Genomic DNA, 27,512 nt, shown 5'->3' on the forward strand with positions numbered 1-27,512 from the left:
TTCTGACTTGTAATGAAGTGAGTTCCTCTAGAGCGGACTGCGTCTCCACTATGCAATATACAAACTGATGGAAAGACGAGTGCGGTATAGGTATAGTACACCATTTATTCGCAGCGCATCGGCAGTTTAGAACTTCCAGTTCAACTCAACATGTAGAGCGCGGCTGGTGCCCAGACATACCCGACAGACTGGTGCTGCTCAGCTGTTATCAACATGATTCCGCCAGCGAACATGATCCAGGAGGACACGATGGGCAAGGAGAACGAACGGGAGTACCATGAGCCCCAGTCACCCACATCCATCAGCCAGCTGGAGTCAAAGGTTTGAAACTCACATCTCATAGAAACATCAATCACATAGATTTATGTAGTGCGCAGTCTACGCGTCTTTTCCCACTTTAACTGTTACAGAGACCGCGGTGTGTTGTGACATGTTTTAGCGTCTGATTTTGCCGCTATATGTCTTAAACTTTGATATGATGTTAATTTGCTCGTCTGCTGTAAATTGAAGTAGTTGGAGGCTAGCACTTACCGTCGTGTAAAGCGTAAAGTGTTATCGTCAAATACAAAGAGTGTTGTAACACTACCGAGAGGTGTACTAACAGTAACCGTAAACATGGGCGCTTTACATTTAGTTTAGTACATTTATTATGGCAGGCTAAACAGATTTATTTGTTCAAATAATTGTTATGTCACCCCATCACCTTGCTCAACCTTGTTTTATTTAAAGTATTTTATTTCAAAATGGTGAACAAATATAAGTAACATTAAAATCAGATTGTAAACAAATATAATGGGCCTATATAAAACTATAGGCTAACAAAACCAACCGATGGACCAGTTCTGTCATTTACATACAAGACATAAGTGAAATTTTACTTTATTTTTTTTTGCAATGTTAATTTTTTATTTTCACACAGAGTCATTTCTACTGTCATGTTCACCCATGTATATTATTTCTAAATGGTTTTGGTAATACATGGTTTTTACAGCTCACCATGTAGGTTATTACAACAACACTCCTCTGTCTCTCATACTATCCAGTTTTCGGTCAGGTATTCACCTATCCTGTGTAAGTAGAATGAAATATTTGATTCAAATGATCTTTGATAATATTTAATAATTATGCATCTGTTGCTTTATGTCTACCAATAACACTGTGCACATCTCCAAAATAATACAAATTCACCCCAATACACTGGCAATATTATCATTTATATTAAGTTGTTTATTTGCAATAGGGCTCATATGAGACCTAGTTGAAGTCACCTTTGCAAAAGGAAAGTTTTGATACTGCAGTAATAAATCGATGCATCGCGATTAAAAAATTAATATTTAAAAAAATTATTATTTAGTTTCAGTTCAACACTGATGTGTGATTTGTTGTGTGTGTTTTAAGATCTAATGTGTGAGGTTATAGCAGGTGGTGTTTTGTCACATCGGTGCTGAGTTTGAGCACATCTGTTTTTCTGGGTCATCTGTGGCCCAGAGTTCTACATTCAGCCCAAATGTTGGACGGTCAACTGTGCTTTTAGAGCTCTATGCCAGTTGGGAATTTTGTATATTTATTGTCTTTAAATCAGTAGACATTAAGTTCTGCAAGGTGGTAAGTAGTGCTTTATTTATTTATGTAGTTATTCAGAAATGGATTCATTATTTAAATTTACTTTGTGTCATTCCCCTCCTTCCCATAAACGCTGTTTCAGTTAAACTGTGTGCACTGAGTGTGAATGTTTTAAATTTGTACATTATCCATGGCATTATGGTGTTAAACATTGCCTTCACTCATCCGATGAGTCTTGAGGGATTTGTGTGTAATTGAGAGCTGTTACTTTGAGCAGTGGGATCACTTACAATTTGATGTTATTTACTGAAGCCCTGTGGAAATGTTTTTAATCAGATCATAAGTTAGGAAAATGTTGTATTGTTTGAAAAAGGAAAATTCCTTTTGAAATGGAAAGAATCTGAAACCACATTATATTTGATTTATGACCAAAGGCTAAATTTCATGTCAGTTGTTTTGGATGTCCATTGCAATATTCACTTGAGAATATGCCAAATAAGGATGTAATAGACTGCTAAAAAATAATATGACTCGTTAGTTGTTAATGGGAGACTTTAATGCAAAATAAAAAATATATTCATAACTTAATCTCCAGTGCTGGTTGCATTTCACAAATTTCCAAGAAGCAATAGGCTCTTAGTAAGAAGTGAAACTATCCTGCAGGGTTTTACATCTCTTGTTTGAACCTATTTCTAGAGTAATATTGAAGCTGTTATTTCTAGAGAAGAACTTGGGCCCAATAATCAGAGAATTTCATCATTATCAGGGATTTTATTTGCTAATCTATCAACCATTTTAGAGCTAAATTACTAAACCAAGATCAGGCTATAGCCTATCTGTCCCAATTAACATATTAATGAGCACATGACACCTTGAACTGATCCAGGAACACCTTTTATGACTAAAACCCAAAGTGAATTTTTAATCTGTCAGTGTTTCTGGTCTCCACTATGTGTCTGATTGCTTTGTATTAATTTGTGTTTGATAAGATAAAAATGTGTTACGAGTAAAGCAGGCCTAGTAAAATGTGTCCCTCCTTCTCTAAAGACAGCAATCTTGTGCTGAAAAATACCTGACTTCTACCTTAATCAGCTCCATATCTCAGAGTCGTCCTTCAGGGAAGAGCAGGACACACATTTGGTGCTGACAGCAGCAGAATTGATTTCTAATAGATGTATAAGATTCGTGATTTTCTGGTAGAACTGGCCATTATTTTTGGCAGAGGTATTTTCAGTGCATTTCTAATTTAAACCTTCATATCCTATGTGAAATTTCTTTAAATTATCTAGATGGTCTTTTATAATGACCATATTTAGGTCAAATTTCTCTCATTAACCATTTTAATCGGTGCAAAAGGGAACATCTGTTGACAGTTATATTGCTTCATTTCTAATATGTTAGGAACAGCCTCAAAATCTCAAAATAAAAACCCAGACGTGCATTTTCAAGCAGTAGTCTCGGGCATTGATTTGTGTTTGTGTGTGTGTGTGTGTGTGTATGTGTGTGTGTGTGTGTGTGTGTGTGTGTTCCTATTTGATTAATTTTATTGTAACTGTCAGACATAGTGAGACTTGAACTAAGGCAATGTTTTTTTTTGATAGCCTGTTGTTTACAGTTAGTTCTGCCACAAAGCAAGTGCCCTGTAAATGTCAGTAAGTACTTAAAACCAATTTTTAACAAACAGCATTTGCACCTTAATAACTCATTTGATGCTATTTACAGGGATTTCAGGCAGAAGAGCTGCTTGTAAGTGACTTTGCCTGTAAGTTGACAGTGAACTATGAGCACTGATGGACAGGAGCGGTGAGGGAGGGCCTAATCGATCAATCACTCTCTGTTGGCCATCAGAGATCAATAGGTCATCATCATACACAGGCATGCAGCTCACTAAACACACTGCACTGATCCTCTACTCTGATTGGTGGATACACAATGTGAGAGGACTGTCCAAATGGGCAATATATATTACACACACATACAGTACATACACACAAAAAAAAAACACACACATAGGGCCCCCACCATAAGGAAGGCCTAGGGCCATGGTAAGAGTTTTAGGCCAGCTAATAGAACAGTCACTTGCTTAATCAGGCCAGTAATGCAGTGTCACTAAACCTTACATTTGTTGTTCTTGTACAGGTTTTTTATGTCTTGCAAACTAAAACAGATAGCAGGGGTTGAAATGTTTTGTCATTGTTTTCCGGCAAAAGTGTGTTTATGAATTCATAGCTGTCTTGGAGTTATCTATTATATATATACATATGGTAACACTACCATATAGGGACGGACCAATTCTCACTATTAACTAGTTGCATATTAGTATGTCTATTATTATTAGGCTGTTTATTAGTACGTATAGAGCACATATTCTGCATGACCATATTCTGCATTCCTATTCCTACCCAATACCTAAACTTAACAATTACCTTACTAACTATTAATAAGTAGCAAATTAGTTTATTGAGACAAAAGTCGTAGTTAATGGTTTGTTAATAGTGAGAATTGGAACTTAAAATAAAGTGTGCCAATATATATACACATGAGGATTGTTAAACTATTATTTTTCCTCTTCCCAGTCTTAAATATGTGGTTTGTTGAGTTGCATGACTACCCTTGTCTAACCTTTAGTGTTGGGCACTTTTCATTTTTATTCTGATTTGAATAGCATTTCTGTGCACAGTATACTTGGGGAAGTTGTGCAGGTTACTGTGGCCTAGAGGACATTTTTAGTAGGCAAAGATGATCCTGGTGGGTGTTGTCAGCTAATTTAGAGGGCTGTCAGTGTATGACTGATATCATGGGTAATGTGCACCGCACAAAGAGGTTACGTACCAAGAGACATGACAGCCCATCTTTCTATTCGTTTCCTCTTTTCTCTTTCATTAAGCCTTTTGATGCTCAGTGAGTTACATTAACATAAATAATCTGTAATTTTAGCCTTGCTGAGTTAGGTTAACATATGATGGCTGGAGAGATCGTATAATCATCTGGAGGTTGTTTCAGTGAGAATGCCCTCATTTGACACCTGCCAAGCATCAAAAATCACCCACTCACAGAGTTTAATGCTCCGGGGGGCTGTTTACGTCATATGGGGTTGAGCATTTGTCTAAATCAGATGCTAACAGATGCATTTTGTACTTTGTTTTACGTTTGTTTCAGTTGCAGAGGCTAAAGCGATCACTATCCTTCAAGACCAAGAGTCTTCGCAGCAAAAGTGCAGATAATTTTTTCCAACGACCGATCGAGGATGTGAAGTTTCAAACCGAACTGCTCTCTGATGTCAGCAGCAGCACAGGTCATCTGAGTACCATCGGTGTGTCCGTCTCAGCGTCCCCAACGATGTCCCTTCCTCCACCACCCCCTCCACTGCCTACCGTCATCCCGGGCAATCTGCCCATCACAATCTGTTCACCATCCCGAGCCCCGCGCCCGGCGGACCCCAACGCACACACGTTTCTAGAGCACATCTTCAAGAAGCCCCATTTCTGTGACGTCTGCAACCACATGATTGTAGGTAAGAGGACGTGTTTTATCTTTATGTGACTGACGACAGCTCTCATTACAGAGAAAACGCACGAACAAAGCTGTGTTTGTGCTTGTTTAGACAGGGGAGGCTATTTTGATCTCGAACATAATGATTATAGATTAGATGACTGAAGGCATAATCTAAAATATTCTATTACCCATCTGTTGTCCGGCCACCAGACACTAATGTTTTGTTACTGTGGACGACGCCAAAACACAAAGATTTGAGCATTTAGAGAGCGGTGAACAAAGATAAGAGTGGCACGACGTAATGAGTTAAAGACTCCATGAGATAAAAATAAAATGATTGTGGCTGTTAGTCAATGTCTATTAGATTTGAGGTCATATGTGAGTGCACTCCTAAAAGCTTACATAACTTGTAGCACATATAAACTACTGTTCACTGGCTTGAGGTCAGTAAGATTTTGTAATGTTTTTGAAAGAATGCTCTTATGCTCACCAAGGCTGTGTTTATTTGGTCAAAAATACAGTAAAAATTAGGGATGTAACGATTCACTCAACTCGCGATGCGATACGATTCACAATACTGATTTCACGATACGATTTTTTCACATTTTTTTTTAAACATAGATTTAAGACAATTTATAAGTGAAAAGGTGTCCTTTTATTATTGCTTGGACAAAATGCTGCACACTTCTTTTGAAATGTGAATTGTTGAAATATGTCTCATTACAAAACTAAATTAAAATTTTAAAACGAACCCCGACTCAAACAAATAAATAACATAAATAAAAGAAATCTCTTTATATAGGCAAACCAAGGCTTTGCTCTTTCCATTTACAATTAGAGGCAACAACTCTCAGAGATACATTCATATAAACGCCCACCCAAACGGTATCGCCATTCATTTAACCTCTCAACCGATTTGAATCGTTACATATTTGTATCGATTTTCAACTGGCTCGTGGTACATCGATTCGTTACATCCCTATTAAAAATAGTAATATTGTGAAATATTGTTACGATTTAAAATACAGTTTTGTATTTTAGTATATTCTAAAATGTATTTTTTTCCTGTGATGGCAAAGCTGAATCTCAGCAGCCATTACTCCAGTCTTCAGTGTCACATGATCCTTCAGAAATCATTCTAATATGCTGATAGGGTGCTAAAGAAACTTTTTTATTATTACTATCAGTGTTGAAAAGAGGTGTGCTGCTTAATATTTCTGTATAAAACATCTTTACTGTCACTTTTGACTAATTTAATGCATTTTTGCAGATTTTTTTTTTTAAATCTTATAAACTCCAAGGGTTTTTTTATTCTTTGGAAATTACTGCAAATATAATGATGACTCAATTTCAATGCTGCTGTTTAGACGTTTTTGTCTGAGTTATAATAAAATTATAGCAAAATATGTTTCTGCAGGGCAGTGGCTATTTAAACAAAAAGGACAAGTCCCACCTACAAGTCCTGTTTCAATACAAGTGCATCAAAATAGGACATATGGGGTCCTTAAGCCTCTCAACTCTTTCCTGATTTTTTAAAAATGTTTTTAAATGAGTTTTTTAAAGTCTGTCACCAAAATGTATTTTTATTGTTGGAAAGGGTAGTCAGACAGAAATAAATCTGAGGTGTACTGCCGCCGATTGAAAGCTTCATGCCCCATATTTATGCCTCCATGAGGGTCATCTGTCCAAACTGGATTTTCTATAATGTAAATCATGAGTTAATTCTTCAAATTGAAACAGTGAGGTAGTTTTAAGATAAAGAGCTCTACTTACAGTACGTGTGGTGTTTAAAAGCATATGTGCTCAGCTGAGCCTGCATTAGAGTATTTGTGGGTTTATCCTAGAAGGCAACAAGGTTGTGGCTCAGCTTTCAATTTGTTTGTGTGGTGAGTCAGACAGATGTCCACCTGTTTGAAAAGAGAGACCCATAGCACAAGGATGAACACACACACACACACTGTTTAGGGACCAGTTCTCACTATTAACTAGTTGGTTATTAGCATGAATATTACTAGCATATTAGCTGTTTATTAGTATTTATAAAGCACATATTAGTGCCTTATTCTGTAATATATTCTGAATAGTGTTTTATGTTTTGAATGCACAGTGTGTGAGAGAGAGAAGAAGAGTGTGTGTGGTTGTGGCTGGCATATGGATCTGTCAGGCCTCATCACCTCTTTACCTCACTAACAGTCCCTCAGAAGAGCACACTAATGAGGGCAGGGCTCCACATCCCATCCTGGCACATCCTTATGAAAAGGACATCAAGAGGCCAAATCATGCATTTCAAAGCTTTGTACTAAATGTAGAGAAACCGGAGCTTACTCGGCATTAGGGGAAGTCGTGGCCTAATGGTTAGAGAGTCGGACTCATAACCCAAAGGTTGTGGGTTCGAGTCTCGTACTCTTCAATACCACGACTGAGGTGCCCTTGAGCAAGGCACCGAACCCCAACTGCTCCCCGGGCGCCGCAGCATAAAAAAAAATGGCTGCCCACTGCTCCGGGTGTGTGTTCACGGTGTGTGTGTGTTCACTGCTGTGTGTGTGCACTTTGGATGGGTAAATGCAGAGCACTAATTCCGAGTACGGGTCACCATACTTGGCCACATGTCACGTCACGTCACGTCACATCTAAAAATTAGATGAGGAATGGTCTGTCGGCTCATTATCCCACAGCATTCTGATTATTGCCATGCAGGAAGGTGAATTTGAGGAGATCTCACCAGCTGTCTGGAAGAAATAGCGAGGTGAGGCTGTAGTTCTTTTGCTTGTGTGTCGAGTCTCAATTTCCTGCTGTGACTAATGGGTCATTACTAAATAACAAACCGTGAAATCTCCGCATATGGATCGGATGTCAGGACACCTGTGTGTGACCCAAATCTCCACAGGTTGATTAAATATGAGCCCACGTGCCGTTGACCCAAATCTCTGCATTTGGATCAGATATCAGGATATCAGGGCACCAGAATTAACTGGGTTTCAGCATCACGTGCCTTTGTTTTCCATGCTCGTTTGTGATAGCCAGTGGTGTGGTGAATGGGGTATTTGAGCCAAAGATACAGATAACTAAATTGACCTGTTGCTATGTTGCTTAGATTCCAGTTCAGAGTTAAAGAGGTTTTTTTTCCTGTGGTTAAAAGTTTATGTATTTATTTATTGATTTATTTACTTATTTAATTACTAACTTGGTCGCTTGCTTGCTTCAACTTGGGCCACTTTTATGACCCAGAGTTTTTTTTTTTAATCATGCCATCATTTATTTTTGATTATATACCTTTTTTACTTTAACTTTTTAATATTTTTTGCCTATTATGTGTAGATTTTATTGTTTAACTCTAGTCTCTGAGACTCTCCCAGACTTTTAATCTTAAACATGAAAATCCACCATAAAATAGAAATCAATATATATTTAACAGTAAAATAAACATAAACCATTTCAGTATTTATTTTGTGAAAATTATACATATTTTATATACATATACAAAACAATAATAAAATAAAATAAAAAATCACAACCACTACAACCAACAATTGTAGTTTTTAGTTTTACTAAAGTTAATTTTCTTTAAGGAGGTTGCTTACCGAATATTTTTCTTATTGGTGACCATTTCCAGTTAAGCAAAAAAAAGTATTTTACAAAAATTACAAAAATGACGTAATTCTTTTGGTTTCATGTCTTTTCGCTGTTGAACAATTTTAGTGTACAAATTAAGTAGAGAGTCTGTGTAAAATGTGTCCCTTCCAAAAGGCTCCCACTAAACACCCACTTAGCTGTGTGGGTAAAAACTAAAGGAATTTAAGAAATGTTTTAATGGTCAGTTGTGCAGCTGTAAAGATATTTACTCACCATGAACTGACCGTGCATTTCATTCCGAATGAAAATTTAACAAGTGTGTTCTGTATTATTAATACTTCGTATTGAGCTCATTTCAAAATTTCAGTCAGCAATTTACAAAGCGTTTTCTGGATCGGAGAGTAACACGTTTTTCATGCTGATGTTCTCTCATGTTTGGCTAAAGCAGAGGCATCTATTTCTAAAGACACAGAAGCCATGCTGTTTTTCAAAGTATAAAAGGAGGCTTAGCATATTGGGAATATGGTTGGCTGTCTGTGTGGGTGGATTCTCATCCCATTGGGCATCTGATGACATTAACAACATTGAAATTAAGTCCACAGAACATATCATGCAGCTTTTGCGAGTGTTGGTGAATTATGAAATCATTTTCCTCTTTTTCCCTTAGGGCACACAAGTCAAAAATGAAGACCAAACATTTTATGACTTTGATCAAATATTCTAATATCACTTTCAGGCATTTTACTGAAACTTGGCCTGAACTAGATCTGAGTCGTTTTCATTATAATTGTTCTGCCCTGCATCACCTCTCAACCCAAGACAAAGTACTCAACACATAAATACTCAATCATTAAACACATTAATGATGCATTAAAGATTTTTTTCAAAGGCTGAAGTGATCAGCACAGGGAGGCATAAGAGAGTCTGGACCGAGCATGTGATGTTTGATTAATCGATGGATGGCTGGAAGCAGCTTGATGTAGCAGACAGGGGCAAATGAGCCCTGTGACAGAGTCATTCTCACAACAGCGGGACCTGATGTTTTCACCCTATTAATCATTCCACATTCATATTTTATTATTCAAAACAAAATTTTCATTTATCATTTTAAATCTTAAAGTCACTCCAAAAGAGGAAATATATTCTTTTCTATTCTTTGATCTTGTGTAGTTAAAAGGATATTTCACCCAAAATGTAAACTCTGTCATCATGTACGCATTTTCTTTCTTTCTTCTGCAGAAGATATTCTGCTTTAGCCAAACATGAGAGAACATAAAAGAAGCTATTTCTCAAAATATCTTTTTCTTTCTTTCTTTCTTTTTTTGTCCATAATGAAAGGTCAGATTTAGATCCCATTAACTTTCATTGAATGGACAAAAAACCACACACTTTTCAAAAATATCTTCTTTTGTGTTCCACAGAAGAAAGTCATAAAGCTTAGGAATGACCTGGGTGTGTAAATGATGACAGAATTTGGGTGAACAATCCTTTAAAGGCTATTACATCGAAGTGTTCAGAGATACATGTTTTGAAAAATCAATATCTGGAAACCTTGAATGAGCTGTAACTAATGCCGTGTTGCCTTGTTTGACCACCATTTTATTTTTATATTTCAAGAAATAATTGTAATGCAAGAGGGATTCTCTCCTGTAATTTTTTTAGCTTGCCAAGGGGGAGCAGGCAAGGTGTTCGGTAAGTCTGTTCTGTTTGATGATGAATTGAACTCTTTAGAAACCGAATGAAAATAGATAACTCCCTTCACCCACCTCCAACCCCAACCCACCCTCTCCCTGCTTCTGCGCTCATAAAGACTTGTTCAGCACTCTCAGGAAATGCATATGATGAAGTGGCTCCTCATATGCTTTCCAGACCAATGCTTAATAGAATTTTTCCCCAGAGCGGTCAATATCAATACCCTTATTCTGTGATGGGATTGTTTTTTGTTGTTGTTGTTTCTCATTACTGTCACAGGAATATGGATTATGTTATTCTGTGTCTGCTGTTTTCCAGAGCTTTGTTATGCATGCTGTTGTTATATACTGTAGATGATGGTCTACTTTGTTCTGGTGGTTTAAAGTTAATGAAAGTGTCTATTTTGTGTGCTTGGATATAGTGGAAGACACAGAGGTTTTTACCAGTAGGTGGCTTTAATCTCAATAAAGTGCTGCTCGCTCTTGGGAAGCAGCTGGAAACGTGACTTTAACACACTATAATTTCAGTAATTAGTATTTATTGTCTCACCACAATAAAATCTGTTTATGTTTATCCTGCACAGAGGCAGTTTTTTAATTTCTGAAAGCAATTAGGCCTGATTAATTCTCCATTACCCAAAGATCATCCAAAGAAGCATGCATTAAAGTGTTGCATAATTTGCCATGGGAAAAGCTGTTTATTTTGGTTAACGAAACATTCAGCTCTATCTGTAAGAAAGAAACGTAATTTTACCCTGAGTTCACCCTGAGTTATCATAATGGGAGGAGTCAGAGGCATCTATGGATTAAAGAATGTTTTTATTATTATTTTATGGCACAAGAGTGTTGTTACTGGAAGAAGCAGAAAATGGATGTTATAACATGCTCTTGGTGAATTTATTTTAGCATTTTGTTTACATTTTGTTTGCAGTTTGATTGACAGAACCTTAAGAGTTTTACAGCTTGCACATTGTGACTTCTGTGGTGGAGATCTACATTCTCTGCTTTCAAGTGAACACAAATGTTATGTACAAATATCGATATCAGGCAAAGTATACATGTATAGCTTCCTTCTGTAGTTCTTCCTTCCTCCAAGTGTCTAAATCAATAAAACCGTGTCTCTGAATGCATGTTCTGAGCATCAGGTGTGGGGATATCAAATTGTGAAACTGAGCAAATATAAGAGTAGGATTTTTGTTTGAGAATAAGAGTGCTGTTTTATTGGATGGTTTCTTGTACATTTGTTCTCAAATTGTACGCTTTGCTCTCGTTTGTCTTCAGCTGTTTCTGTTCAGCTTAGCATTAACACCTGCATTTTCCTGTTTCCAGTACTACCAATAAGTGTGAATTCTGCAAGTGTTTCTGGGACTGTGAAGCCATAATTTAATGATCTTCTTATAAGGGATCTTCTTTTTAGGCAAAAGAAATGTAGGCCAGAATGATGACCAGCAACCTGAACACTTGCAGAATTGCTCCCCTACACTCTTAAAAATAAATGTTCTTTATTGGCATCTTTGGTTCCATGAAGAACCTTCAAAATCCATTAAACCTTTCCATTGTGTAAAAGGATCTTTCTAGTGGGAAAACAATCTTTAGATTACTTGAATGTTCTTCACACTGAGAAAAAAAGTGCACTTTTGGAACATTTATTTTTAAGAGTGTTTAATATTTTAACCCTTCAGTGAGAACTTCTGACAGAATTATATGGAATTTCATGTTAAACTGCTAATTAAGAATTAATTGTGGATGATAATAAACAAACTATTGCTCTTGATAACAGAATTTCCCAACAAAACTGCACACGTGGAAATTCCCAACTCTGACCTGGCTGTATTTATTGATCACTTTCTGTTGTTTAGCAGTAATATAACATTGCTTTGTACAAATAAATTTTATGTTTAATAAGTTTGCTCTCAGAAGACATTTAAACCTGATATTAACTGAATTTGACCTCAACTGCTAGGCACCAATGCTAAGCTGGGCCTCCGGTGCAAAGCCTGCAAGATGGGCATCCACAACAAGTGCCTGGATCGAGTTGGACAGCAGAGATGCATGGGGAAATTGGTGAGATATTTTTTTACTTTATGTGAATTGAGTGTTTTTTCCCTCACTTTGTTAGTTTTTGTTGATATTTGATTACTCTTGGAAATTGAATGTGGAACTAAACATGTATTCAGTGTTTATGTTCATTTGTTGATCAGGTTGGCCAATGTTTGTTTATTGTATGAAGAGGCTTATTAAGACATGACATAACAGATAGTGTAGCAATGAAAACACACTTCTCCGGTCTCCACTGATGGAGAAACCAAGTCCATACTTATAATTTGCAATATCACTTTCCTGGTGTTCCTCTCTGGCAGTAGGTGAAGATTTTTAGTGTGTGAGTGTTAAGATATGATACTCTTCACAGTGTTATTTTTGGTGATTTGAAGGTGTGATTCATCAGTCTGTCTTTTCCTTCCGTGAATTTATGTGTGAGTATGAATGTTAATGATTCTCCGGTGTGTACTAGAGAAAGTGAGAGAGAAGAAAGATGAGATAGTTGATACAGAATATCAAGATGCATCTATCATGTAAACACCTCTGTGCTTTACTCAGGGGACCCACAAGTCACGACTCTTCTGGGAAATTCACACGCCCCCCCCACACACAGGGAAAAAAATGTCCAAATGGGAAAAGAGTGCTAAAATTTCCATTGCTTTTCCCATGGCTTCAGTGCAGTACTGGAGTGAGTCAGGTTTCTCAGAGAAGGATTGAGTGACCTTGAGAACAAGTTCAGTTTTTTGCACAAAAAAAACAAATAAACGTGGAAAAATTATTATTTTCAACCCTCATTCTGACCCTCTGTTTGAAATGACCTGTTTTTAAGGGGCGTGTCCTTTAAGGCTTCTCAGTAATCAGCCAATGTTATGATTGGCTGATGTCATTGCATAGTATCAATGCCCTGCCCCCTCACTATTGCATGTGAGTGTTTTAAAAACATGATCAAAATAAAATGGTCATTTCCAGTCAATGCATTATGAAATCATTTACTTGTGGTTTGTAGGGGTTGCACCGACTAATCGACTAGTCGACTTCAATGCTCTGCCATGACGCTTTAAGTTTGACGTCGGCTAGTCACTGGTCCTATAGAGGGCGCAACAGGATAAGAAATCTTTGAAGGACTTCCACATTTACGCTCCGTTTCCAAACAGTTAAAATGTCAAATAAATGCATACTCTGATGTGAGATTATATTACTGGATGCTCGAAATTGAACGGGAGAATGCACGTTTTAAACAGCTTATTGTACAGGTAAGTTAATCGCCGTTCTAATCTAATGTGCTGCTGCACTGTAATGCACATACATTACAGACAGTAGTTCGTACATCACGTGCAGATCGCGCGCACACAGAATCATTCAGCGCGGAAATATATTGTCAACACAGTTCTGTGATTTCTCAATAAAATAGCTTTGAAACTGAAAAGTTCAAGCATATATTTCTTAATAACTAAATCCCACAGCTTCAGTTTGTGATGCAGCTGTAGTCAGATCTAGTACCACTTCATCTTTCAACAAATGTTTCTTTGTGAACTCTCCATGACACTGTGCCTTGTTTACAAAACAAAATGCTGTGATCAATCCTCTGACACGATCCGGGGTACCATTAAAAATAAACTATAATAATAATAATAATTCGTTACATTTATATAGCGCTTTTCTGGGTACTCAAAGCGCTTTACATGAAAGGGGGGAATCTCCTCAACCACCACCAGTGTGCAGCATCCACCTGGATGATGCGACGGCAGCCATATTGCGCCAGAATGCCCACCACACACTAGCTTGTTGGTGGAGAGGAGACAGAGTGATGAAGCCAATCAGTGTATGTGGCTGATTAGGAGGCCATGATGGTCAGAGGCCAATGGGCAAATTTGGCCAGGATGCCGGGGTTACACCCCTACTCTTTTTCGAAGGACATCCTGGGATTTTTAATGACCACAGAGAGCCAGGACCTCGATTTAACGTCTCATCTGAAGGACGGTGCTTTTTATAGTATAGTGTCTTATAGTGTCTTTACTATCCACTTGTTCCTTACGCTGGGATCCTTCTGATATCTATACAAAGACATGAACACTCGCATTCAGCATAATTAAGTGTCAAGCCGTTAAGAGACTGAATGCCAGTGGGCGGGGCCTATGGTGAGAATGTCTTGCTCTGAAGGCGTTGTTTATGCAAATGTTTGTGCCCTTGTGATGTCACCATGCCCTCTCAGATCCGATGAAGCTTGATTAATTAAATGCTTTGTTTAAAATGAGTAGGAAGTTTTAAGCGATGAAACTTGCAGGATGTTTTAATGGTACAAAGACCTCTTATATGCCAAACGATCAAGACAAATTTGATTTCTCATCATGTCATGACCCCTTTATATACACACTCAACTACTGTTCAAAAGTTTGGGGTCTGTAAGTTTTTTTTTTAATTGCTTGCATTTAAAAAAAAAACTGTGAAACTGTAATTGTGAAATGTTATTACAGTTTAAAATAACTTAACTTTTTAATATATTTGAAATTTTACTTATATCACATGATCCTTCAGAAATCATTCTAATGTGCATTTTATTATCTTTTATTAATTTTTGAAAGAAAAAAACACAAGAGCTATGGGTAGAATGGCCTTTGACCAGTGTTTTTTATTCTTAGAACCCAGCACTTTTGATTCTAGTACTATAGTATGAGATCATCAACACAGGAAGTTACGGTGCCTGTAAGGTGACATGTTCGGTTCACTTAGTTTTGTCGTGGCCACGAGATATTTATTTGAGGGAACATCATATTAACTCGTGGGAACGTAATATTATGTCGTGGCCACGAGATATTAATTTGAGGGAACGTCATATTAACTCGTGGGAACGTGATATTATGTCGTGGCCAAGAGATCATTTTGTCGAGGTAATGACATCCTTATGTCGTGGCCTCGAAATGCTATGTTGAGGGAACGACATCCATTTCTCGTGGCCATGAGTTTAATGCGTAAACAAACCTGCGTGACCATAACAACCTGGGATTATCAAAAATAGATAAAACATTTTTATTAACATTAAACATTTAATTTAATATTTGTATATTATTATTTGTATTATTATTACATTAACTTATTAGGGCTATATTTTTATATTTATTGTTATATATGCTTAAATGATCTTTAAAATAGCATCATATGACCCCTTTAATGAATCCATCTCTGATTATCCCGGGTTGCTATGGTCACGCAGGTTTGTTTACGCATTAAACTCGTGGCCACGAGAAAAATGTGTGTTCCCTCAACATAAGAAGTCATGGCCTCGAGATGCTATGTTGAGGGAACGACATCCATTTCTCGTGGCCACGACTTCTATGTTGAGGGAACACATATTTTTCTCGTGGCCACGAGTTACCTCGACAAAATGATCTCATGGCCACGACATAATATCATATTCCCACGAGTTAATATGACGTTCCCTCAAATTAATATCTCATGGCCACGACATATTATCACGTTCCCACGAGTTATGATGTCGTGGCCATGACAAAACTAAGTGAACCGAACATGTCACCTTACGGGCACCGTAGGAAGTGGAAAAAAATGCTGTGCTTGTGCTTCAAACCGTTTGGTGGGTTGAGACAACAAGTCTCCCGATGATGTAGTGGGCTCTCACAGATGGAAAATATAGCTGTGGGGGATCAGGATTAAAAAGAGAACAACTCCCCACAGGATTCGACTCTAATTCCACTTTTGCTCTAAAGTGGACAAGTTGCTATTTTTAAACTCTGTTTATTTCTCTTGGCTTGTCTGATCAGTGAGAACCATTGAGCTACGAGTGCTTTTCAGAAAAGAGTGCTTTACTACCAGCATGACATGAGCTGAGTCCTGATTGTTAGTCAACCATTACAACTCCCATTATGTTCAAGTGAACATCGCATGGTGTAGCTATTATTGTTCTTTTAGTTGGTTAAGCAAATTAATCACATGAAAGTTTTTCAGTTGAGTCACTTTGGTATTTTAGGGCGCTCGCAGACATGGTGCACTCTTGTTAAATGCATTTAACAGCATCTACTTCAAGATTGAACATTCCTCTTTACACGCTTCCCCAGTGAGCTCTTGGAGAAATGTGACGTAGTAGCACTAGAGAGCTTCTCTTTGGGTTCGAGTGGTACTTAAATTAGTCCCCAACCTAACGAAGAAGTCTTCAAAGCAGATTTGTGATGCTGATGGCGTAGACACCCTGCCTGGACTCAGCACAACAAATACAAATAAGGGCATAGTGAGCTCGGCTTCTTTCTTAGGGCTGTGTGTATGTGTGCTACTGAATGCTAATTAAGCCATAGGAGCTTGTTTTTTATTGATTTGAACCACTGAATCCCAGTGTAAATATATCTTAAAGGTATAAAATCATTTGCCTCATTACCAGTCATTTATATGAACTTATTGACTGCTATCAGACTGATAATGCATTAATCATTAAAGTGTTGTTATCCTTTTAGGTCATGACAAAACAGCAGTTTAACCAGACATGAATCAAATATGCACTAGTAATGCAGCAGTTAAACAGGACACCTTACATGAGAACACAACTAGGGACAAGTGTATATACTAGTGTATAGGGCTGAGAAATGTATAGGTAAAATTATACCTCAATATTTTTCAGTTGCTTGATGATATTTGATACATATTCAGTATATATGTATTTGCTATTAAATGGCTCATAGGAACCAAAACATCATCTAATAATAATCACAGCATGTTTTTCCACACAGTTCTTTATAAAATTAACACATGAAGAGTTGTATTTAATAATTTTCATTTATATTATGCACCAATGACAATACATAATGAACAGCAATATTTACGAACTATTTATGTACTATTATTGCTAAAGCACTTTAATAGATGCCAAGATGTTCATAGACATTTTTGAGTGATGATGCAAATGAATTGTTAAATGAGACTTTTGAATCAATTAACTGCAACAGCCAGTTTGAAATTAATCTGACATATTAGTTCAAACACTGTTTCATCTCTGTATTAACAGTGTTAGAATGGCAAAACAGTCTAATGACACAATCTGTATGAATTGCAATGGCCAAAAAAACACATTAAATTTATTATGATATTGAGTCTGTCTGAAGCTTTTGTCAGGTGTGATTCTCACTCCTTTCGGTTAGAATCGTCTTGAAATCGCGGCATGCTAGCTGAGATTAAACAAAGAGAGGCACTTAACATGAAACTTTATTTATTTAAGCCTAAAGTGCCAATGAAAGTAAAAAACATATCTTGTTTATTTTGCATTTGTATTTGATGTTAGTTTTATTTCATGATAATAAACAGCTAAAATTGTTCAGATTGAGAATAACTAGTGTTTTAAATATTTGATTCCCTTATTTAGAATCAGAATCAGAAGAGCCTTATTAACAAGTATGTTTACACACACAAGGAATTTGACTTGACGACAGAAGCTTCCTGTGCAGAAGAAAGTACAAACATAGTGCAGACATACATAGGAATAACACAGTAGGGATGGAATAGCCTATAACACTAATATAAAAAAAAACAAAAAACAGAAATTAAATCGAGGGGTTATGACGTCATTGGCAGGCGACACAATGACACTATGGACACGGTCCGTGCCACTAGTTAAAATTGCTTATTTCTCTGGATTTAAACATTCTTCGAAACATTTGGGATAATGTAAGTACACAAGTCAGCAAAATATATAACACTGTTCTAGTGGTTTTTGGATATTTTAATAAAAAAAATCTTACATATTGTGCCTTTAAATTTGTAATTTAAAAAAAATAATTAATTTTACATTTTAAATTATTTAAATGTACTTGTATTTCTTTTGCATAAATAGATAGTGTTTTATCTGTTTTATGTTTTACATACTCCCATTGAGGTTACAAAAAATGCCCATGAAAATCAATTCTGGGTATAGAAAAGTAAATGAATAAAACAATGAAATCCACTGATCCTGTTTGTGTGATTGCAGCCCAAAGGTTTCCGGAGATACTCTAGCTCCCCTCTGCTGATTCAGGAACAGTTTGGCTGCATTAGGGAGGTGATGCCTATTGGTGAGCAACATGCAACATTTATTTATTATTTTACTTCTGCACAATATGCCATAGCATCACCAGCTTGAATATCTTGTTCACTGATATTTTGTAGTATTTTGACATGTCTTTTGTCCTAGCCTGTGGCAGTAAAGTTGACCCGGTGTATGAGACTCTGAGATTTGGAACCTCTCTGGCACAAAAGACCAAGCGGACCAGTGGATCAGAGTCACCACAGAGAAACTCTGTAAGAAACACTTGTTCAGTACTGTCACATTTTTCATACCTTTTAAAAAATGCATTACTCCAATTAGTGTTTCTAAGTTAATCATTTAAAATATAATTTTAAACAGTGATGTAAACAAATGTTTTTGTGAACAGAATTTTCAAATATTCAATTAATATATATTTTTTGGAAGTTGCATACAATTTTATTTGATGGGGCACGTGGCAGTTTGAATAGATCTAATAGTGTATATGTGTATGTGTGTGTGTGTGTGTGTGTGTGTGTATGTGTGTGTGTAAGAGAGAGACTGGTCATAGTAAACATGCATCCATCATTTACCTGAAGGCAATCTGCTTCAGTTTAGGCTTTTAAAAAGATTGATAATGGATTTTAAAATGTGTGTCTGCTTGGCTGCTTGTGCAGAGAGTGAAGCGCTTGTGGTAAAAATGGTGATGATTATTATGATTCATTCAATAAAACACTCAAGACAATTCAATTTAATCTCCTTGAGCTGCTCTCTGCTCTAGTCTTAATTCAGGTCCATTATTTCCTCTCTACACAAGACATTTTTTTGTTCTTCTATTAGAGTCATTAACATGGGGATGCAGTTTCTGTTATAAAACAAGAATTTTGTCACCATTATGTTATTTATAGCAACGTATTTGGTCCTTGTCATTTATTCGCAATTGTAGTACGTTAATACAAAGTTTATTTTTTTTGTGCTCACATTTATTCTATCTGTGTATGCATGTGAATGTTTAAACCATCTAATATGCAGTTACTACGGTTGTAAGGGAATCTAAGGGGCCCAGATGTAATGTTTTACTGCTTGAAACAAACACAGGCACACACACACCCTGGAAGGAAGTGATGGTCAGCTTCAGATAATGCCTCTCTAAAGCAAATATGACCAAAAAAGGGAGAGAATAAGATGAAAGAGAGAGAGAAAAGACAGAGGGCACAACATGACAGAATGAAGCCAGGATGAAATAAATCAAATTATTTGCAAAAGAAAGATAAGTTTGTATGGCATTTAATAGATGTAAATCTCTGAATAATAAGCAGTTAATATTAATCTTTTCATGTTTATCAGACAAAGACGTTTCTTAGGACGTGTATGTGAGAGAATTTATGTGTTGTTATCATTTGCTCAGACCAGTGACGTGGCTCAGGTGGCAGAAGAAAAGACGGCCCACAGCAGTCGAGCTCAACTCACCAGGAAACCCAGTGACAACGGTAAGATCCCTGTTCGTGTTATGTAAAAACAAAAAGTCCTAAATAAGGATAGAAATTACAAATGTAAAAAAAGATTCATAATAAAATAATTATATTCAATAATTAAATTCTACAATTTCCTAATCAAATAAATTTAATATTAATTTATAAGCACTATTTATTGTTAAAGTATGACTAAAATAACCCCACCTATGATAAAACTGACCCAACAGAAACAGCTCATGTGAATCTGATCTTCTATCCCACAATCCTCCTTTTAACTCCAAACTGCTAGCTTCTGATCAGACACATTGTTGAAACTCATTAGCGCTTTATATAACATAATACACCGTATTGGACGGACTGTGATAGTATCAGGGAGATGAATGGCCTTGATCAGGGTGGTCTCTGGTTCATCACAGACTGACCCCAGCTTCAGTGAATTTATGTGCCCATGACTATGTGCGCTGGGAAGAGAGACAGAAACTTATTCTCTGGTGCCACATAGGTGCCAGCATGACCGAGAAACTCTAGTATTTTTGGGTAATCAGTCCACCACTCTGAACAATGACCCACTACAACTGCATCATTCATTTAACCTCATGCAAGGTTTATTCTGTCACGATCAACAGTTTTTACTCATTGCTTTTTCTTGTGTTGTGTGTTTTAGTTTTTACGCCCCTGGAGAATGGAACAGAACATTTTCATATTGCTGAAAGGAAATCAGAAGAATCACCTGTAAGCATCATAACATCTCTCTTTGTAACACTTGGTATAAGATTCATAATGTTTATTAAGCCATTGTCCTGTGTCTATGGGTCAGTGTAGGCACCTAAAAATGTTGCTACCACGAAGATGTTGAACTTTCGCACTGTTATTCTCTAGGGAAAAAAAAGTATAGTTAATTGAACACACATTGTCTTGGCGGGCATGTTGTCACACTACTGTATATCTGGTTAGTTTAGCAGAATTAAACAGTAAAACTATTATGAGGTGCAGTAATGGTCAAATAAAATTAAAGGGTTCATATGAAGTTTCTAAATGACGTTGATGTATGACGTTGTTTGAATGAGGCATTTTAGAAAGGCGTGGATGAGTCTTAACTTTTAGAAATAATATATCTTTGGGTTTGAGACTTTAAACTTTGCGACTTTACGGTAGGGCTGGACAATAATTCAATATCAATATGTATTGATATTAATATCGATTAAAGCAATAAGCCCCAAGAAGCCATGGTTTACAGTGAATTTATAACAGCTAAGGGGTGTTGTTAAAACAAAACAAAAAAACCTTAGCTGTTATAAATTCACTGTAAACCACAGCTTCACGGGGCTTACTGCTTTTATAAAATGGTTATTCCATAAACGTAGTAAGGTTTCACAAAATAAAACAGAGCAAATAAAGTGTGATGATATTAATAAAAACATTATTCTTCCACCAAACAATGTAGTTCCTCAGAATCAGTTGTGGTTGAAACAAAGTGGTTGCCGAGCAACACACAAACGTAAACAAAGGTGTATGTTTGTAGAGTAATCAAACGTGGCTCAGCCAATCAGAATCAAGGACCGGCACTGTCCGTTTTATAATTTATTTAATTTTTTTTTAATTACGGTGATATGATTTTTAAACACATTTCCAATATTTCGATATACATTACCAGTTCTTCCCATACATTGATTTAGTTGTGGCGTTTTACTTCGTTGAATAAACATGAACACTGAACGTTTCAAAATCAAAACGTGGCGCGAGTGTTTTATATGAATGTATCTCTGAAAGGGAACCGACTGTCTTCAGAAAAGTTTCAATGGCATTTTCATTTTATCTGATAAAGTAGCGTTCATGAGCGGAGCTGCTTTGTTTACAGCCGTTACTGGGGAAACCGCTGTTTCTACTGCTCTCAAAGCGCCTCCTGCTGGCAGAGAATGAATTTACATATTCAATAAGCCCGTCTCCAGCAACATGTTTTTGTTGTTGCTCTTTTTTTAATTAATTTTTTTCTGCAGCAACTCGGAGCACTTTTCATGTTCTTTATCCTGGCTGAAGCACATTTGTTTAAATCTATAAGAATAATCAGCCTACACTACCAGTCAAAAGTTTTTGAACAGTAAGATTTTGTAAAGAATTCTCTTCTGCTCACCAAGCCTGCATTTATTTGATCCAAAATAAAGCAAAAACAGTAAACATTTTTTAAATATTACTATGAAATTTTACTATTAGAATGATTTCTGAAGGATCATGTGACTGGAGTAATGATGCTAAATATTCAGCTTGGAAATCACAGGAATAAATTACATGCTAAAATATTTTCAAATAGAAAACAGTTATTTTAAATAGTAAAAATATTTCAAAATGTTACTGTTTTTGCTGTATTTTGGATTAAATAAATGCAGGCTTGGTCAGCAGAAGAGAATTCTTTAAAAAAACATTAAAAATATTACCGTTCAAAAACTTTTGACTGGTAGTGTATGTTAGCCTATAGTTTAAAGTTAAAGATATTAAAGGGGTCATATGATGCTGCTAAAAAGAACATTATTTGGTGTATTTGGTGTAATGAAATGTGTTTATGCAGTTTAAAGTTAAAAAAACACATTATTTTCCACATACTGTACATTATTGTTTCTCCTCTATGCCCCGCCTTTTTGAAACGCGTCGATTTTTACAAAGCTCATCGGTCTGAGAAAAATTGAAATCGCATCATATGACCCCTTTAATATTAATAAGGTGAGTTTGAGATGTTTATTTGACAGTGATTTCACATTTCTTGTTTGTATGTAGGCTAAATACAAATAAAAGGTGAACATTAATTTATTTGTGCTGGGTTTTTTCTAAAATATTATATAGTTTTATAGGAGGAAGTCTCGACTTGGCAAATTCATTTTTCATAAGTTTATAGGTATAGACATCTGTTGTGGGTGTTCTTGGCAGTTTTTATGAGGCTTTTTTTAAATTGTGTTCATATCGATATCGGAATTATATTGTATCGACCGAAATTAAGAAATATACCGTGATATAAATTCTGGCCATATCTTCCAGCCCTACTTTATGGATCTTATCTATATGCACAAACAGCTTGTAACACTCCAAAGACAAAGAAAGACATGTCATGACCCCTTTAAGAAATTATTTATTTAGTAAAGTAAGGATGCATTAAATTTACAGTAAAGTTTTTTTATTATTACAAAAGATTTCTATTTCAAATAAATGTTGTTCTTTTGAGCTTTTTATTTATCAAAGAATCCTGAAAAAATGCCACAGTTTCAACAAAACTATTAAGCGGAATAACTGTTTTCAGTGTAAATAGAAATGTTAAATAAGAAAAATTAATTTTTCCTTCAAAAGGAATAAATTGCATTTTAAAATATATTAAAATAGAAAACAGTTATTTTAAATGTGAATCATTTTTCATAATATTACTAACTAAAAACCTTACAGCTACTGAGCTTTTAGACAGAAGTCTTAACAACTAGTCCTGGTGTCTCTTGTTTGTTTCCTTCTTAAAATAAACTTTTTTTGGAGATTTCTGCTGTGTAGCACCAGTGCTTGAGACAGAGGTCATGATATTTCAGGCCTGAGGAAAATGATGCTTTTTATAATGATGCTTAGTCAGAATTTTAATTGTGTTGTGTCGATTCTTTCTGACATTGATATGAGGCAGCTAGCTTCACTTCATTCACACATGATTCTGAGTCAGGATTTAATCACCTCTGAACTATTCTTAGGCCAGTTGAGTGTGTGTGCGCCTGCTTGCACTCACAGTTTCCCAGGAGCTGGTGGAAAAAGTCCTATTTAAGTAACACCCCAACCTTAGCCAATATTTAAATCCTAGTAATGTTTGGATTGTGGAATCAATCTTTAACTATAACTCTATCTTCCTGGCTTCTGAATTCTATTTTTTACATAAAGGCTTGTATTTATATCAGACTGAGAAATATTCACTGTAAAGAGAGTAACTAGCCCCGCTCTCCCCTGCACACATTTTCAGAAGAATTTCTGTTGATTTGTGATGTAATTTGTAATAGTCTCTTCCTGTTTATGTCCCTGTGTGTTTAAACTGTAGTCAAACAGAGAGCTGAAGAGGGACCCTCTGCAGCTCAATACTTATGTGGCTTTGTTTGAATTTACCCCCCAAGATAACCAAGACCTAGAAATGAGGTGAGATGAATACATTTTTAGCTGCTGTTTTATTCCTTTTCTATATTTATTTTGTGGTATCAACAGCAGATACTAGTATTTTATTTAGTAACAGCTATAAGGAATACACACACACACACACACACACACACACACACACACTGAGTTATTCAGTGTCACGGCTGATTTGAGTCTTCACACCTGTATTATGTGGTCATTTCCCTTTTCCCGCTCAATTAGTTGTCATGGCAAAGCACTTTGCTGTCTGCTGGGCAATATCCTGGTATAATGGTTAATATGCAGAACACATACTGTGTGCTTACCTACAAGCACGCTCTTGTATAAACATGAATATTGATGGCAAAATGTTTTAAAAGTTTAGATGCTGACCTTGTGATTAAGGTGCAGTCAAACTTGCTTCAGCTTTTGCTACAAATATGGCAATAGGACAGGGCTTCTATTTTAGTAATAAACCGATAATAATGATAAATGAATGAAAGTGAATGGTGCACAGTATTACGAATGTAACTCTTTGCAATAAATGCAGGCTGTTTAGGTTCTTCATAACAGGCTGAATGTGGACTTAGACATACAGTGCTATAAACGTATAGTATTATAAAGTTAAAAGTCCATGAACATTTAAACCTGTGGATCTCCCAGAGGTTAAATTTATAGAGTTTGTACAACTTGGTCTGGTACTTTGATTGTGACTGCTGTGTTATTGTCCCTGCTGAGACTGATTCTGATTGCACACACATTTCTCTTTACAATCACTCACATAGTAGCACTTTCATTTCTTTTGGTTCAGGTCTGATTCTCAGAACCTCCGCAGGAAGCTGAGACTGCAGATGACTGTTGACTTTGAATCCCTTTACATGTGCAGTTTCATTCCGGCCTTATGTAATGGAATGAAGCTATCACAAAATTTCAGTACAGCCTCATCAAAGCTTTTGATCATAAATGGATTCCAAAATTAATTTCCTTCTATTGAAAGGGGATGTTATGTCTTAATGTCTGTCCTAATGCGTTCCTTTCTCCCTACAGACCTGGAGATCGAATAATCCTGGCAGATGATTCCAATGATGACTGGTGGAAGGTACAATTATTACACATTTGCAGAATGTTTGATGAAAAAAGACTTTAATGGTTTAACCTTGATTGTCTCCAAAATGTGACATTCTACATAACTAAAGACTGGAAACATTTAAACGACTTTTAAAATCTGAACTGATTTTACTAGGTATTATACACTTGCCGACTTTGCAGATGGTTACAGATAAAAACTGGGCATCATATACCGTACTAAATGACTGAGGATCACACATTACCAGACTTTAAAGTTGTTCAGAACACAACAAACTCATGCAAAAATGAATGTTCTGTAAAAACAAGTGTTGGTTGAAAGATATAGAACATATTTGATATCCTCTGACTGGATGGAATATTTTAGCCTTGTTCAGACTGTCAGTCCATATCCTGTTTTTGTGAATCCGAGTTAATTGATTGACTGTCCACACTTTGTATCGCAGCTGTTCAGATATGATTTGTGTATCCCGTGGTGCTCTTTCGTTTTAATATCTGCATTGATTTCTGTAGCAATGATGTTGTGTTGTTATGGCTATGCTAATAACAACAATAACAGCAATTCAGTTTGTAATACAGATGTTGTCTTACAACATGACAACATGATGCCATCGCACTGGATTATATTACGTTTTATGAGGCAGCAGCAGAAACGTAGGAAGCTGGAATGTGCGGCTTTATTCCATGCTGCTGTCTGTCAGCTCAAAGAGGTGTGTAGACCATCAGTATATTGTCATTTTCTGCTTGACCTGCACTTCGCAACAACAAAACCTTGTTTCTGCAAGGCCATTCAGCATGTTTTCTACAAACAACATCTGATGTGTTTACGTTTTACACTGCACGAGAAAGTCACATAGGCAAAAAAGCTGCTCAAAATCTGATCTGAGCGGTCAGACTGAAACGGATCTTGATTTTTATTCTTTGGTGTTCATACTTGCTAAATAAGATTCAAAAATCGGATTTGGACTGACAATCTGAACAATACTATAGTCTGAAGCTAGAAAATCTGCAGACTGGCTCTGACTTTGAGCAACCAGCATTGACTCCTCCAAACTGTAAATCGGGGAAAAAATCTGGGCAAAGCTCACAAATACATAAAAAGCAATACATTAATCTACATTATGTCATTTTAATAGAGCCATAATACTATTTATTATGGAGTTCACCACCAGTACATGGCCAACTTGATATTTGGTTGGTTATTTTCAAATATTTAAAAACTGAATACATAGAAATTCTTAGGGACTAGTCAAAAGGAGAAAATGTGAAAACCGTTTTCAGTGCTCTTCTCCAAGCATTTACAGTTTCACGAGGACTGAAGCTTTCAAGCTTAAAAAGGACACAAAAGCACCATAAAAAATAAATGAAGTCTATATGTATTTTTATGGTACATGTGTGCTATATTCCAGTCCAAAGTTTGATGCTCTGTGATAGCTTTGTGTGAGAAACAGACTAACATTTATGTCTAAATTATTGACAGTATAAGGTGAGTGACTGTGGGTTTAGATTGTTGTTCTCGTGTATTTTGCTAACAATTCCAGGGTGTGATTGAAGATAGAATAGGTTATTTCCCAGCATCCTTTGCGCATCAGGTGAGGGCGGGCGACAGGGTGTTCAGATGTAACCGAACCTTTATTGGCAGTAAGGAGCAAGGGCAGATCACCCTGAAGGAGGGACAAGTGAGTAGCCTCTTATCATTTCCAACTTGGATTCTCACCACAAACAGCTTGATAATGCTGCTGTATCGACACACTTTCAGATTTGTGTCAGTGGTGAGGATGAACACAATGGCTTCATCAGAGTAGCCAGTGGGAAAAAGAGAGGATTCGTGCCCTGTGATGTCCTGGAGAATATATGAAGTGAAAGAACAGAGAGAAGAGATGGTTCGTTTAAAGAAAAGGAAAGACTTCCCAGGGCGATGACTTTCCAGCACTGTCTCTGTGACTGTTTGAATGATCTATGAATCCACCTGTAGGGTGACCAGACGCTGGAGGGCTCGTCAGGAGGGATCAGAACAGCCCTGTTCTAACCCCTGTCTCCCTCAGTGACAAAGGAAGAATGTACAATGACTCCAAAGAGTATTTGGACATCTAAGTTGCGCCTAAAAATGTATATATTTAATTTCATTAACTAACAAAACCAAACCATCTGAAAAAAAAAAATGCTGCCAGAGCTTTTCTCAAAACTAACGCTACTTTTTCAAGCCATTTTTTTAGCCCATCATACTTGCTGAATGAAATCCAATACTTGTTTCTTACTAAGTCGAGGTGATGAATCCAAACATAGTGCCTGTTTTCCTCTAGTTTTTTAAAGATAGTTATCATTTAAAACCTAAACTTATATTAGGTTAAAATAAATGTCATTTGGTTTGATATTTTGATATCTAATCATTTTCACATCTAGCTTAATTGTCCAAATACTTCTAGGGGCCATTGTTTGTGTGTTTCATTCAACTGCTGAATGTCAGTG

The 27,512-nt window shown here is 36.4% G+C and overlaps 1 protein-coding gene across 2 annotated transcripts; it reads left to right on the forward strand.

The window, feature by feature from the left end:
* LOC107670884 (SH3 and cysteine-rich domain-containing protein-like) lies at positions 1 to 27,330 on the forward strand. Of its 2 annotated transcripts, XM_016463684.1 has the most exons (12): positions 1 to 321; positions 4,723 to 5,077; positions 10,294 to 10,323; positions 12,286 to 12,386; positions 18,328 to 18,409; positions 18,529 to 18,635; positions 19,769 to 19,850; positions 20,500 to 20,567; positions 23,887 to 23,981; positions 25,005 to 25,056; positions 26,585 to 26,722; positions 26,803 to 27,330. In XM_016463684.1, exons 1-12 carry the CDS (start codon positions 214 to 216, stop codon positions 26,899 to 26,901), a joined length of 1,317 nt encoding a protein of 438 aa, XP_016319170.1. In that variant the 5' UTR covers positions 1 to 213; the 3' UTR covers positions 26,902 to 27,330. The 2 variants fall into 2 exon arrangements, with proteins under 2 accessions (XP_016319170.1, XP_016319171.1); XM_016463685.1 differs by lacking the exon at positions 10,294 to 10,323.
* Positions 27,331 to 27,512: the final 182 nt, after the last annotated feature.

Source organism: Sinocyclocheilus anshuiensis, unplaced genomic scaffold, assembly GCF_001515605.1.
Source record: "Sinocyclocheilus anshuiensis isolate Anshui unplaced genomic scaffold, SAMN03320099.WGS_v1.1 scaffold784, whole genome shotgun sequence".
NCBI lineage: Eukaryota > Metazoa > Chordata > Actinopteri > Cypriniformes > Cyprinidae > Sinocyclocheilus > Sinocyclocheilus anshuiensis.